This window comes from Rhipicephalus sanguineus, chromosome 4 (genome assembly GCF_013339695.2).
Source record: "Rhipicephalus sanguineus isolate Rsan-2018 chromosome 4, BIME_Rsan_1.4, whole genome shotgun sequence".
Taxonomy (NCBI): domain Eukaryota; kingdom Metazoa; phylum Arthropoda; class Arachnida; order Ixodida; family Ixodidae; genus Rhipicephalus; species Rhipicephalus sanguineus.
Window position 1 is genome coordinate 159,954,110 of NC_051179.1, and position 16,602 is coordinate 159,970,711.

Genomic DNA, 16,602 nt, shown 5'->3' on the forward strand with positions numbered 1-16,602 from the left:
ATGGCTTCATGAGCAGCGGACGCAGTGGATAAGCAGGATCCCCATACAGCGCGAACTGTTGGTTGCCTTCATTCAGCTTTTCAAGCTTCTCGTACAGTCCACTGTCATGAAGGATCCCTGAAAAAGGTATACAAGCACTTAAGCAAAAATTAAACTGACAAATATTGGAGAACATGGGATGAAAAATTATTATGGCACATGTGCCATAACACATGCACGAATGTGTCTTCACATCACAATAAGTCACAAGCTGACAGGAAAACATTGAAGCGCTGCATGCTGGTGTCGGCAAATATTAAATTGAGGATATTGCTCAATGATCAAAACAAGAGCATGGGGGAGACGCACTGCACATAACATTCCTCTTTTTACAGTGCTCATTACACGAGCCATTTGGGGCCGTGGAATAGTTCGAAGAAGCGATTGACATAACTTGTCGGTCAAAATAAACACTAGCCAATAATCCAGGAACTGTTCAGTCACAAATATCGTAATATAGACTTTGTGGTCTTGGCAGATTGCACTTAACAACTTCAACCGCGATCATCATGTTTTTTGTCTCTGGTTAACACATATACATGGTCCTAAATGTGAACATATTCGACAGAGATCTGTCTGGCTGGGTGAAAATTCATACGAAAAAATACTCTCCAGCCACTTATAGTCCAAAGTTGCTAAACTTAAAATTTAACTATACCTGACCCGACGTTTCGGGACCGATTCGGTCTCTTCCTCAGGGGTGGCTGTTCGGCCGGCTCCGAAGCTAGCGACTTTCTTTGGTGGTGTCCTCCTCTACATCGTCCGTCTTCCCGCCGTTTTTGTTGCTGCGGTGTTTTTTCCACTGGTTCCGTAAACCGTGCACGTACACACTCGGTAAGGTTCCAGTTGAGCGGTTAACATTTCCAGGTGTTGTTTGGATATGCCAGTACTCTAAGAACTGTCTTTTTGTGCGGCTGCCTTCCGTGTCGATGACCCGGGAGTCCTCAAAATCGATGCGATGGTCCATCTTTTCGCTATGTTCTGCAAGAGTGTTTCGCGCAGCGTTGAAGCTACGCACGTCGTTTTGATGTTGCCGTATCTTTTCGGGGATGTTTTTTGTCTCACCGATGTAAGTGGCGTTGCAGTCCGTGCATGGAACCTGGTAGACCAAACCGGGGGATCTTGCTTTTGGCAACCGGTCTTTTGGCCGTGGCAAGAGTCGCCCGATTGTTGACACGGGTTTTTGCGCTACCTGGATGCCCTCCCTCCCCAGCACCCTGGACAGTTGCTCGCTGATTCCCGGAACGTATGGGACCGAGATGCGGTAGGAACGTTTGGGGGTGGCTTAATTGTTAGTGTCACCTTTTGTAGAAGAATGCAGGTGTGTGGGGGGGGGGGGGGGGCTTCCAGGCGTAGCTGGCGTACTCGGCGAATAAAGCTCTTCGTGTACCCATTGTCCAGGAGGTCGGTGGTGATCGCTTTTTCTTCTTTTCTCCGTATTTCTTTGGAGCTGCAGATGGCCCTGCGCGATTCGGGAGTGCGTTGACCACTGATCTTTTGTGGGCGGTCGGGTGGTTAGAACTGAACTGCAGGTATCGTCCGGTGTGTGTAGGTTTTCGGTACACCGAGAAGCTCAAACGTCCTTTCAGCGCCGCTTTTTGCTTTTCACTAGCACATCCAGGAAAGGAAGAACGTTGTTCTTTTCACGTTCCACGGTGAATTGAATCGCCGGTTCCATCGAATTTAGGTGTGCCAGGAAACTGTCGATGTTAGACTCCTTGATCACGCAAAAGACGTCATCCATATATCTCAAAAATATTTTTGGTGGTTCAGCGAACGTGTCAAAAGCTCGTGTTTCGATGTGTTCTATCGTCAAGTTTGCCGCTGTGGCTGAAATGGCGGCTCCCATGGCGGTTCCACTTGTTTGTTGGTAGAATTCACCTCCGACAGAAAAATATGTTGTGTTGAGGCAGTAACTCCTTCAGACGGCCCAGTTCGTCAGTGCTGAGGTTCGTCCTTCCGCTGAGGTTCTCATCCCTCTCCAGGGCGGCTCTGGCAGATGAGACCGCCAGGGGTACGGGCACACTCGTGAGCAGCGAAACTACGTCGAATGACACGAGGCTCTCGTCACTGCCGATTGTCACCTCCGACATCCGCTGAACAAAATGGGTGGCGTTCCTTACATGGCTCTCTTCCCCACTAGTGGTGATAGGGTCCTGTGTAGATGTTCGGACAGCATGCGAAGTGGGGATGTTCTAAAGTGAAATATCGGGCGTAGCGGTATCCCCGGCTTGTGGATCTTTGGAAAGCCATAGAAACCTGGCGCAGAACCGTTTCTGCATACGAGGCGTAAGTACAGCGTTCTTGATTCTGGGTGCTATTTGAAAATGTCAGCCAATAGCTTGTTTAGCTCTCGTTGAATCCTGGGCGTGGGGTCTTTCGTGAGTTTCACGTATTCAGGGTTGTTCAGTAGGTTTTTTATCTGGTTCTCAAAGGATTTTCTATCAAGTATAACGGTCGAATTACCTTTGTCTGCTGGTAGGATGGTTATGGTTGAGTCTTTTCAGAGTTCTTGAAGTGTTTCTTTTTCGGCTTTTGTAAGGTTCTCTCGTGGTCGAGCTGGTAGCTTCGAGAGGATTCCAATGGCTTTGAGTCTTACGTTGTCTCTTGAATCGCTGTCTATGTGTTGTATGCGATCTTCAACAGCTGCGATGATCTGTGGAAGAGGTGGCGGAGTTGTATTGAAATTGTGTCCTTTAGACAGAACGCTTGCCTCGTGCTCCGATAGTTGTCTTGATGAGAGATTGAGTGGTTTTGCTGTCGTTCCGGGGCTCTTTGCTGTTCTTCAGTGCCGCGAGTTTACTCTTTAAGGCTGTTTGTTTGACTTGGTCCGTGGTTGCGGCGACGTTTCTTGCGAATGTGTCCAGGGACCCGAATACGTCGGGCATCTGGTATTCCAGTTGCCTACGGAGGAAATATAAGTCCAGTTCTTTCTTCCTGATGATGATGTGGCATCCGTGTACTCGGACTTTCACGAGGCGGCGTTCGGCCTGTGCCATGACGTTGTTTCCTTCCGGCGTGTGGACCAGGCGCTTGAGGCGTAGGCTGCGTGGTATCACGTTCAGGTCCTGGCATGTCTTCGTGAAGGAGAGGTGGTTCTTGTAGGTTGACACATCCCGGGTTAGGTTGACGTACCTGCAACGGTCATACAATATCTTCACGTATTTTCTGAAAGTGAATGCACAATCTGAACACCCTGCTTATCCTACTGTAAATGACACAGGATGTGCCACACTATTCCACAAGCGACCGGCACTAAGAGAGCCGTTCTCACTTCGTGTCAGGAAGCTTAATGAAGAAATGGATGTCTCGATTGTTACACACCATGTAATGCCCCCGGCGAGACCACTCCCGCCATGGCAGTGCCAACAAATTGACTGTGACATATCCTTCATCAGAACTTCCAAACATGCTCCACAAGCGCATATACATACACATTTTCTTGAATTACAGGCAAAGTACTGTTGTGCTGAGTTTTTTACTGATGCTTCCAAGTCGCATGCCGGTGTTCATTATGCAGCGATAGGTCCTTCATTTACAGAATCCGGTGCTATGCACCGAGAAACAAGTATCTTCACAGCAGAAGCCTTTGCACTATTGACTGCTGTGAAACATATCAGCAAAGAAAAGTTAGAAAAATCTATTATATTCACAGACTCTCTTAGTGTGGTGAAAGCCATCATGTCTCTCCGAAAGAATAAAAACCCTGTAGTGATGGAACTATATGCACTCCTTTGCACCATGTATGCATCTGGCCAACGTATCGTGTTATGCTGGGTGCCTGGACATAGAGACATCGAAGGCAATGTCTTGGCTGACCAGCTAGCCACTTCTGTCCACGTAAATGCTACTAATACATCTATGGGGGTTCCCGTAACGGACCTGAAACCCTTTTTAAGGAAAAAGCTCAGGGCCTTCTGGCAAAGGTCATGGGATCTAGAACTAGATAACAAATTACACTTGATTAAGCCACACCTTTGTAGTTGGACGCCCACTGCAAAGACACGCCACACCGAAGTAACATTATGCAGACTTAGAATAGGACACACACACAGCACACACGCGTACCTTTTATCCGGTGGTGAGCCACCCAGCTGTGATAAATGTGGCCAGCCACTCTCAGTCCTTCACGTCTTGTTGGAATGCCGAGAACTTGAAGTGCTTAGGAGAAAACATTTTCCTGTACCAGTCCGACAGCAAATCCCACTACACCCAGCAATGTTGCTAGGCAAGGATCCGTTTTTCAAATATGAAAATCTTTTAAGATACTTCAAAGAACTTCGTAATTTTCACATCATATACACAGGTGATCCGTAGCACGGCCTCTCACAAGAGGTCGATGTTGCGGTAGTCTCTAAGAGAAAGCACCTACCTCAGGCCCTTGGTCTCAAGGGCGTACGTGAGGTTTTCGTGCTACCTCCATGCTCTATTTTAGTAACGCAAGCACTACTGATTTATCCTCACCACACAATTCACGCCACTGTCATGATTTTAGCAATTATACTTTTTTTACGCACCGTCACTGCGAACAATTTTAGGCCCTTATACAGCCATCTAACATCCTCATTGATCACATCCCATACCATGACCTGGCACTCTTTGGCCACCACTGGCCCTTGTGCCAAAAAATACCATATAACAACAATAGGTTGACGTACCGCTTCGCTAGCAGGGTTGCTTCTTGGCCGTAGTGAGAGCGTAACGATTTAAATTTGAACATACTCGACAGAGATCTGTCTGGCTGGGTGAAAATTCACGCGAAAAAATAATAAACTCTCCAGCCACTTATAGACTTATAGTCCAAAGTTGCTAAAGTTAAAATTTAAACAACTCTAACTGACCCGACGTTTCGGGACCGATTCAGTCTCTTCCTCAGGGGTGGCCTGAAAATGTTAACCGCTCAACTGCAACCTTACCGAGTGTGTACGTGCGCGGTCTACGGAACCAGTGGAAAAAAACACCGCAGCAACAAAAACGGCGGGAAGAAGGACGATGTAGAGGAGGACACCACCAAAGAAAGTCGCTAGCTTCGGAGCCGGCCGAACAGCCACCCCTGAGGAAGAGACCGAATCGGTCCCGAAACGTCGGGTCAGGTATAGTTAAATTTTAACTTTAGCAACTTTGGACTATAAGTGGCTGGAGAGTTTATTATTTTTTCGTATGAATTTTCACCCAGCCAGACAGATGTCTGTCGAATATGTTGACAGTTAAATCGTTACGCTCTGACTACGGCCGTCTTCGATGATGGGCAGTCCATCAACGTCGATGCCCGGGTAAACATCCGTCAGCACACCGTGAATAATAACTTGCATCGACATGATGTTTGCAAAAAGGCGTGAGCGAGCAAGAATGATGGAAAGCTGTGCCCAGTCGTGCCTTTTTATCAGAAAAAACAACAAAGAGAACGGAAGAGTGTGAGTACACTTCTCTCATCTTCCTTTCGCTGAGATGCTATAGGTATCCCAGCATCTTTTTCTTCCCTCCATGCACAGGGCCCTCTATCTCTCTCTCGCGTCCGCCTTCGACGCGGGAGAAATGCTTCGATAGACCTTTTTCAAGCGATCCCAGAACCCCCCGCGGGCGCGTGAAGCACTATGGGAAAAATGTGTACGGGGAGCCCGCCGGCTGTTCCGTCGCTCGCTGCTCGTTGCCGTAGTGAGCACCAAACGAAAAAAAAAAACGCGTCGCCGCTAAAGCCCCTGGTTGACTCTTAATAAATCCTAAATACTACACATGTCTGAACGCACCTGCATGTATCTCTACGCATAAAATGCAAAAGGAACGATGCAATCAGTGTAGGTATTACCGAGCGGATGTATACCGGATGTAGCAGGTAAGCGGCATGCGAGTTATCACGTGCCGATACATGCAGTCAAAACGTGCTATCCCCCGCAGGGGCGTCTGCGCAAGCAGGCGTTTGGTGTGTAGCGACACCACGGACCCGAGCTAATGGGGGTTCGGCCCCTCCCACGCCTAGCCGTGCGTGGCTGTGCCGTGTCCGGGGAAAAGGGGATCCTTGGGGTTGAGCCAACGCCGGGTGCTTGGACCTTTAAGGCCCCCTAGCAGAGGCAACACGCCCCTTTGGCCCCGGCTTCACGTAGACGGCACCCCTGGGCCGACCCACCCAGGGGAAATCGGTATTCCTTTTCCTATCTCTCTCCGCACATCTTCGTCTTTCTCTACCACTTTCAATCTGTCCTGTCGTCTTCTCCCTTCCTATTACATCCATTTCTCCTGGCGGCGAGGGTTAGCCTTGTGTGGTGGTCTTACCTTGGCTACACCATATTCGGTTATAGCAACGATGTACAGTTTGCATGGCAGGGCTTGCTCCATCACAACCTCTGCCGTGTCCCCTTGTTGGGCTCGGTGGTGGGTGACTGGCATTGTTGCCGAACAATGTACTCATTTAATGGGATCGTCCAACCTTTTCGCAAATGATCGTCCTCCGAAACGGGGGCGCACCGATGCAACCGCTGAAATCCTCCAGAAAAAGAAAGACACGTTCCCCAAGTATCACGTCATCCACTGTGAGAACGCCGACAAAAAAGCCCGTAACATTTCACCTTTCCTAGCGTCAAGGTGTCTCACTGAGACCATTAGAAGCGGCTACAAAGCCACGAAGATGGCCAGTGGGGACCTGCTGGTTGAAGTTAAAGATAAGTCGCAGTATCAAAAATTGACGAACCTTGTAGCGTTTGGGGACCAACCGATAACTGTCACCGCCCACAGCACAATGAACACGGTGAAGGGTGTCGTGTCAGACGATGACCTCATGGACCTTACTGATGAACTCCTGGCCGGCTGGAAGGATGAGAATGTTGTACAGGTACAACGAATAAAAATCAGACGAGACAACAGGGAAATACTCACTAGGCACATAATCGTTACCTTCAACTCTAGCACACTTCCAGACGAAATAGAAACAGGCTACTTGAAGTTGCACGTCAGACCATACATTCCGAACACAAGGCGCTGCTTCAAGTGCCAAAGGTTTGGCCATGCATCACAGAGCTGCCGAGGGCAGCTTACTTGTGCTAAGTGCAGTGCTAAGGGACACTCTGCTGATGACGACTGCAATGCTGAAGCTCACTGTGCAAATTGTGATGGTGACCACCCGGCGTACTCGAGATCCTGCACAGCTTGGAGAAAAAAGATCATCATTATCAAATATAAAGAAAACATAAGCTTCTGCGAAGCCAGACAGCGTCTCTCACCGTACCTTGCTAAAAAGTCATCATTCGCCGAAGTGGTGCAACGGGGACCAGCACCACAACGGCATCAGGCGGCCGTCCAGGCCACGCGTAGTGTGCTGAGGCGACCGCCCCTCGCCCCCACGGTGGGAGCAGCCACGGCTGCCCTACCCTCCCCTAACGTGGCCACACTGGAGGCCTCTCCTAGACCTGGCACCAGCCGGGACAGCTCAGAGGCCAAAGAGGTCCTGCCGACCTCTTCTCTGGTGGGGTCAAAGGCCTCGTTTGCCAAGACGAAGCCTACACAACGCCATCATCGCTCGCTAGAGCAACTGTCCGACGTCTCGCACGAGGCAATGGACACTACTTCTAGCCCAGCGGTGCAGGCAGCGCCTAAGGAGCGGCGAGACACTCTCGACCGCTCCAAAAAAAGCAAAACCCCAATTACAGGGCCAGAAAAGGGTCCTGTAAAATAAGTGAACCTGCACCATTTTGGAACTCGCATTTTTTAGTTCTTTTAGAAGCAAGTCACCTTCCATTCTACTATATCCTACTCACTTGCTCTTCGATTTTTAAACTTTCACATTCAACATGGCTTTTATGATTCATTGGAACTGTAGAGGGCTTTTAAACAATTTTGGTGACGTAAAGGAAATACTACACGACTTTTTTTCTGTAGCCTTGTGCCTTCAGGAAACCAACCTAGGTGATCGATATCAAAACATCCTAAAAGGCTTCACTGTTTTGCGGCGCGATCGTACGCAGGCAAGCCGACTGTCGGGCGGTGTGGCTGTTGTTGTTAAAGGTGGTATAGCAGTGAGAGAAATTCATATTAATAGTCATATAGAGGCCGCCGCCGTTACCATTTTAGCGCACAAAACCATCACCGTCTGTTCCCTCTACATTCCACCGCACACACAATTCACCGTAAGCGATTTAGAATTAATTTTACACCAACCACCCTAACCTTTTGTGATAGCAGGTGATTTTAATGGACATAACACGCTTTGGGGTAGTAAAACAGTTGACTCTAGAGGACAAACACTTGAAGATTTTATTTTAGCCAACGATGTTTGTCTTTTAAATTCTGGTGCTGGGTTATTCTGGTGCTGGCACTTACTGCTCCCCAAGTTCAGGAGCTATGAGCTGCCTGGACCTTGCGCTATGCTCTCCAGCGCTGTTCACAGATTTTAAATGGAAGGTAATAGATAATCCATACGGTAGTGACCACATGCCTGCACTCATCAGTCTAACCACAGCACTTCCTACCGTACCCTCCAGACCACCCCGCTGGCGACTTCATTTGGCAGACTGGGCTCTCTTTACCGATCAAGCCAGCCTGGATAAAGAGTCTAGATAATCTGAGCGTAGATGAAATGAATGAAAGGATTACAACATGTATAATCGCGGGCAGCAAAGAGAGCTATCCCTCAGTCTTCTGGTTGCTTAAAAAAGAATTTGAAGCCCTGGTGGACGCACGAATGTACAGAACCCAAAAAACTCCAAAACAAAGCCTGGGGTATCTTCCGGAGGCACCCGACGTACGAGAACCTCATCTCCTTCAAAAAGGCGAAAGCGAAAGCTGGATATGTTCGTAGGCAAGCCGAGAAAATCTCCTGGCAAAACTACGTTTCATCCATAAACAGCTCGGTCACATCCAAAAGAATGTGGGATCAGGTTCGCAAGTTCAATGGCAACTACGCTGCCTATACCATCCCCTTTCTTTCAACAACAGGTACCCAGACCTCCCTACAGGAACAGGCAGACCTATTAGGGCTTCACTTTTACGACATATCTAGCTCAGCAAACTATTCAGAAACGTTTTTAAGGCACAAGCAATCTATAGAAAAACAAAAGCTTCCTACAGCAGGTTTCTTAGACTTGCCATACAATGCGCCTTTAACAATCCATGAACTGAACACAGTACTCTCTACAGGTAAAAAAACAGCGCCTGGTCCTGACACAATACACTATGCAATGCTCGCTCGCCCACCTGTTGCCAAAAACAGTCGAGGCCCTTCTGTTTTTCTTCAACGTTATTTGGAAAACTGGTCGAATGCCCACGGATTGGAAGAAGGCCATTATAATCCCATTCCTAAAAACGGGAAAAGATTCTACATTAGCAAACAGCTATATCCCCCGCAGGGGCGTCTGTGGAAGCAGGCGTTTGGTGTGTAGCGACACCACGGACCCGAGCTAACGGGGGGGTTTCGACCCCCTCCCACGCCTAGCCGTGCGTGGCTTTGCAGTGTCCGGGGAAAAGGGGATCCTGGGGGTTGAGCCGACGCCGGGTGATTGGACCTTTAAGGCCCCCCGGCAGAGGCAACACACCCCTTTGGCCCCGGCTTCACGTAGACGGCGCCCCTGGGCTGACCCACCCAGGGGAAATCGGCAGTCGCCTTTTCCTGTCTCTCTCTCCCCTCATCTTCGTCTTTCCCTCTCACTTTTAATCTTTCCTGTCATCTCCTCTCTTCAATTTACTTCCATTCTCTGGGCGGCGAGGGTTAACCTTGTGTGTGTGCCCTCACTTGGGCACATTATATTTGGTTATAGTGGCTGTGTACAGCTGGCGTTGGCATGCCTTATATAAACATAAGTGCTGTCGCGTCCCCATGTTGGGCTCCATGGTGGGCGGCTGGCATGGCTGCCGAAAATGCACTTATCTTATGGCCTCCACTTCCTTTCCCAGACTCAATGATCGTCCTCGCACAAAGAGGGGACGCACCGAAGATACAGCTAACCTATTCTTAAAGCCAAATGAAATTTTCCCGCGATTCCACGTCATCCATTGTGAAACACTCGATAAGAATGCCAGAACAATCTCTCCCTTCGTTGTGTCAAAATGCCTTACTGAAACTTTGGGCCATGGTTACCAGGCAACTAGAATGGCTAGCGGAGACCTCCTCCTTGAAGTTCAAAGCAAAACCCAGTACGAAAAACTGTCTAAACTTGTTTCATTGGGAAACACACCTGTCTCAATCACCCAGCATCGTTTTCTCAACAGCTCGCGAGGTGTGGTATCAGATCAAGACCTTCTCGACCTTACAGAAGCGGAGCTCCTCGAGGGCTGGAGTGAACAACATGTGATAAATGTCCAGCGGATCAAAATCAGGCGCGATGACAAAGAAATCTTGACAAAGCACCTAATCCTCACATTTGGCACAAGCACCCTACCAGAACATGTCGCAACAGGATACTTGAAACTAAAGGTCAGACCCTACATCCCGAACCCGCGCCGCTGCTTTAAGTGCCAGCGTTTCGGTCACGGCTCTCAGAGTTGCCGTGGCCGCCAAACCTGTGCCAAGTGCAGTTCACACGAACACCCTGCTGACAACTGTATCGAAACCCCACACTGCGCAAACTGCGACGGTGGGCACCCCGCCTACTCTCGCACATGTCCTTCGTGGAAAAAGGAAAAGGAAATAATCACACTCAAGGTCACAGAAAACATATCTTTTAGGGAGGCGCGCAAACGCCTTTCTTTTGCACAGGGTCATTCGTACGCGGATGTGGCACGCACGGGGGCAGTGCCACAAAAGTTCGCGGCGGCCGCGCGTACCACGCACAGTGGACGGGCGGTAGCGCCATCCGCCCCCTCAGCGGAAGCAGCCCGTGCTGCTCCGCAACCAAAGGGCACGCAGGCCTCTGGATCTGCAGGCCCAGGGCCTTCTGCTCAGGCAGAAAGCCTCAAATCTCTGACACCCGTGCGCGTAAGCCGCGAGCGGGCATCCAGCGCCTCTGCCGAGGCGATGGAAACAACGGCAAGCCCAACGGCGTCTCAAGCGCCGAAGGAACGGCGTAGCTCCTTGGAGCGCGCCAAAAAAGAAAAAGCCCGCATCACAGGGCCTGGAAAGGGCTCTGTGACTTAAGGCAATAGTTCTTCCAGTACACACAGCACTAACTTACACCCAAAATGGACACACAAATTCTACAATGGAACGTTAGAGGTCTTCTAAGAAACCTTGACGATATCCAAGAGTTGCTACACGAACACTCGCCAAAAGTGATGTGTGTACAAGAAACACACCTAAAAGCTAAGAACACCAATTTTCTACGCCACTATCTTATATTTCGAAAGGACCGGGATGATGCTGTAGCGTCATCTGGTGGCGTAGCCGTTATAGTTAATGAAGGAGTAGCATGCACACGTTTACCACTACAAACGTCCCTTGAGGCAGTGGCTGTTCGAGCGGTTCTTTTGAACAGACTCGTCACCATATGCTCTATCTACATACCTCCACACTACCACCTTCAGAAACATGAATTCCAATCACTAATAGATGAACTTCCAGAACCGTATCTGGTACTTGGGGACTTTAATGCACATAGCTGTCTATGGGGTGACTCTCGCTGCGATGCGCGAGGTCGTCTTATTGAACATTTCCTTTTCTCTTCCGACGCATGTCTTCTGAATCAAAAAGAGCCAACATATTATAGCCTCGCCAACAATACCTACTCGGCCATAGACCTCAGCATCACATCTCCATCACTTCTACCCCTCCTCAAATGGAAAGTCATTAATAATCCTTACGGAAGTGATCACTTTCCTGTAGTTCTCAGCACACCAGTAGTAAATGAATGTCCTCCACAGGTTCCCAAATGGCAAATTGACAAAGCAGATTGGGAACATTTTCGTAAAGTGGCTCTCCTAAGTTGGAACGACATGTGTGCTTTAAGCATGGATGAAGCAGTAGAATATTTTACTGCTTTTTTGATTGATGCTGCAACTAAGTGTATACCACAAACAAGTGGACTGCCCGGCAAAAGACGCGTGCCGTGGTGGAACACTGAGTGCCGAAACGCGCGCAAAAAACAAAACAAGGCATGGAGGCTGCTTCGGGACTCCCCGACAGCTGAGAATCTGGACAGTTTTAAGAAAATAAAGTCCCAAGGCAGGAGAACGCGCCGACAGGCAAGAAGGGAAAGTTGGCAGAAGTTTTTATCGGGTATCAATTCATATACACAGGAGGCTAAAGTCTGGAACATGGTTAGTAGGGTAGCAGGCAGACAAGCACATTCACTTCCTCTAGTTAACACACAAGGCGACAGCTTGGAAGACCAGGCAAACTTCCTCGGCGCACACTTCGAACAGGTGTCGAGCCCGTCGCACTATACTAAAGCCTTCCAACGATACAAAACAAGAATCGAAAGACAGAAACTAGAGCGCAAATCCACAAATAACGAAGCATACAATGAACCTTTCTGCATAGCTGAGCTACAAGCATCGCTTAATTGCTGCAATAATTCCGCCCCAGGCTCCGACCGTGTTGTATATGAAATGTTGAAACACCTGCCGTCTGAAACCCAAAAAACCCTCCTTTCCTTGTATAATGCTGTTTGGCTTTCCGGCGAGATCCCCTCTGCCTGGAAAGAAGCTATTATTATTCCTATTTTAAAACAGGGCAAGGACCCATCCTCAGTTTCCAATTACAGGCCTATAGCCCTAACAAGCTGTCTGTGCAAGGTTTTCGAAAAGATGATAAACAGGCGACTCCTACACTTCCTTGAAACGAACTGTCTACTTGACCCTTACCAATGCGGGTTTCGAGAAGGTAGATCCACAACTGACCACCTGCTACGTATCGAGGCACAAATCCGTGATGCTTTCGTCCACAAACAATTCTTTCTATCTGTGTTCCTCGATATGGAAAAGGCCTATGATACCACATGGCGCTTTGGCATACTTCGAGACATCTCACATTTAGGTATACGAGGTAGGATGTTCACCATAATCGATAGTTACTTGTCCAATCGGACATTCCGTGTTCGAGTGGGCAATGTTTTGTCCCGAGTATTTGTCCAAGAGACAGGAGTTCCGCAAGGTGGTGTATTGAGCTGTACACTTTTTATTATCAAAATGAACTCGCTGCGACTGTACATCCCGCGTAACATGTTCTATTCTACGTACGTCGATGATGTGCAGATCGGCTCTAAGTCTTGTAATCTTGCTATTTGTGAGCGGCAGGTTCAGCTTGGTTTGAACAAGGTTTCTAAATGGGCAGAGGAAAACGGGTTCCGACTAAATCCACAGAAAAGCACGTGCATCTTATTCTCCAGAAAGAGAGGCACTCACCCCGATCCAGACATCAACCTGTATGGTCAACGTCTGTCGGTAAATACAGAACATAAATTCTTAGGGCTAATCTTAGACACGAAGCTTACCTTTATACCACATATCAAGTACATCAAAAACAAATGCATAAAAACCATGAATGTTCTGAAAGTGTTGTCACGCACTACCTGGGGAAGTGACAGAAAGTGCCTGATGAATCTCTATAGAAGCCTCATACGCACGCGCCTAGATTACGGGGCGATAACCTATCACTCTGCGACACCAAGCGCCTTGAAGATGCTTGACCCTGTCCATCATCTAGGCATTCGCCTTTCTACGGGTGCTTTTCGTACTAGCCCCGTAGAAAGCCTTTACGTTGAATCAAACGAGTGGTCGTTACACCTCCAGAGGTCCTACCTATCTTTTGTATATTTCCTCAAGGTGAACGCGAACAACGAACACCCGTTACACTCTACTATAAATGATTTGTCCAGTTCTGTCCTGTTTGAAAACCGTCCTGCCATGAGAAAGCCCTACGCACTTCGTGTGAGGGGCCTATCTGAAGAAATGGGTGTGCCGCTTCTTGAACACCGTCTGGTGGCTCCCGCTGCATATCCCCCGCCGTGGCAGTGGACACTCGTAGACTGCGATATATCATTCATGGAAGTTACTAAGCACGCGCCTGCTGCACATATCCGTACACACTTCCTTGAACTCCAGCACAAGTACACTTTCCCAGAATTTTTTACCGATGCCTCGAAGTCTCACACTTCTGTGTCCTACGCAGCGGTTGGCCCATCCTTTTCAGATGTAGGCGTTCTGCACCCCAATACAAGTATTTTTACAGCTGAAGCATACGCGATATTTGCGGCCATCAAACATATTAAAGAAAATAAACTACAAAGTGCAGTGATATACACTGATTCGCTAAGCGTAGTGAAAGCTCTGAAAAATCTTAAAAAGCACAAGAACCCTGTCCTAGTCTCGGTTTACACAATTCTATGCACGGTCTACGCACTCAAACAGCATGTCGTAGTGTGCTGGGTGCCAGGGCACCGCGAAATTAGAGGAAACGTCTTGGCGGACCAGCTAGCTGCTTCTGCCCACGAAAATGCTACCGCCGATACATCCATAGCTGTCCCTGCACTCGACCTAAAACCCTTCATTAAAAGAAAGCTCCGAGATCACTGGCAGCGGTCGTGGGACACGCAAACACAAAATAAACTTCATCTTATCAAGCCACATATCGCGTATTGGCCGTCAGTAACACAGTCACGCCGCACAGAAGTAACACTTACCAGGATAAGAATAGGACACACACACAGTACACACTCACACCTTCTATCTGGTGGTGATCCACCCATGTGTGAGAGATGTGGTGAAACACTAACCGTAATTCACATTTTAATACAGTGTAAGGAACTAGAAACGCTTAGAAAACGACACTTCCTACTACCCTACCGGCAACAATTACCACTACACCCATCAATGTTCGTCGGTAGGGAAGCCGTTTTTAAACATCAGTCACTGTTCGCGTTTTTTTAAAGACGTCGATAGTTTTCACGTCATATACCCAGGGAATCCGTAGCACGACCTCTGAAAAGAGGTTGTTGCTACGGTAGCTATACTGGAGAAAGCACCTGCCTCCCTGCCTTTGATCTCAAAGGCCTTGAGGAGGCATTCGTGCTCCCACCATATCACTATTGTTTTACCATCATGACCACTTGCCATTCATTCTCCATGCCCATGCTTCACGTCGCTCTCATGATTTTATTACATATATGTTTTACCCGCCTTTAGCGCGAGGAATTTTAGGCCCCTATACAGCCAGGTAACATGACCATTGTTCAGTTTCGTTATCATGTCTTGGCGCTCTTTGGCCATCAAATGGCCCTTGCGCCAATAAGCACCATATATCATCATCATTTTAGGCCTTTATACAGCCACAATACACCCTGTCATCGTAATCATTGGTCATCGCCAACACCACATAACAGACATGGCGCTCTTTGGCCACCCATGGCCCTTGCGCCAAAAAGCCCCACTAATCATCATAGCAAACAGCTATAGGCCAATCGCACTTACAAGTTGTCTTGCAAAAGCCTACGAGAGTGTCATTAACATCAGGTTTACGTACGTCCTCGAAACAGAAAACTCACTAGACATCCACCAATGTGGGTACAAAAAAGGTTGTTCAACAATTGACCACCTAGTTCGGCTTGACAACACAATACGAGAAGCTTTCTTCCACAAACAACACTGCCTAGCAGTCTTCTTTGATCTTCAAAAAGCCTGCGACACTACATGGAGGTATGGTATTTTACGACACTTGGCGGATCTAGGAATCCGCGGCAGAATGCTTAACTGTCTCTCCGACTTTTTGTCCAACCGAACCTTCCGGGTCCGCCTTGGCGTGACATTCTCTCGTGTATTTACTCAAGAAAACGGTGTACCTCAGGGGTGCGTTCTGAGCACTACACTTTTTGTTGTGAAAATGAACTCTGTGAACAAAGTTATACCATCCACACTGATGCATTCTCTGTATGTTGATGACCTCCAGATTGCGTGCCGCGCGTCTAACATGGTGACATGTCAACGACAGATTCAAATCACGTTGAACAAACTAACACAATGGGCGGAGAAAAACGGCTTCTGTTTCTCCGGGGAAAAGACAGTTGCCGTAGTGTATTCTCAGAAAAGAGGCTTGCAGCCGGACCCAATTCTTGAACTGAATGAAACAGCCCTACCAGTTAAACAAGAGCACAAGTTTCTAGGAGTCATATTTGACAAGAAACTCAACTTTCTATCACACATTACCAGTCTGAAAATTAAAGCGACTAGGGCACTCAATGTCCTCAAAGTTCTGTCGCGGAAGCGGTGGGGCGCTGACCGTAAGTGCCTTCTGCACATATATCGTTCATTGGTGCGTAGCAAATTAGATTATGGAAGTGTAGTTTACGGTTCAGCGAGACAATCCTACCTCAAGAGACTCGACCCCGTACATAACAAAGGGATACGCTTGGCAACCGGTGCATACCGGACCTCGCCGCTTCCCAGCTTGTACTCCGAGAGTAACGAACCGGCACTGGACAGCAGACGAACGCAGCTCATGCTTACATATGTCCTAAGAGTTCGCTCATCGCCTAACCACATATGCTACAACATTACCACACACTGTGACAAACGACTCCATTACACAAACAAACCAAACGCAATAAGGCCACTTATACTCAGATTCGAAGAAAAATGTCGCGAGTGTAACGTCCCTACAGATGCCCTTTCTGTTACTAAAAGGCCAAGAAGGCTGCCTCCCTGGAAAAA

General features: G+C 48.2%; 1 protein-coding gene across 1 annotated transcript; it reads left to right on the forward strand.

The window, feature by feature from the left end:
* The first annotated feature begins 6,661 nt into the window (after positions 1-6,661).
* LOC119391800 (uncharacterized) lies at positions 6,662-7,705 on the forward strand. Its single transcript, XM_037659447.1, has one exon. It carries the CDS (start codon positions 6,662-6,664, stop codon positions 7,703-7,705), a length of 1,044 nt encoding a protein of 347 aa, XP_037515375.1.
* The last annotated feature ends 8,897 nt before the right edge of the window (positions 7,706-16,602 follow it).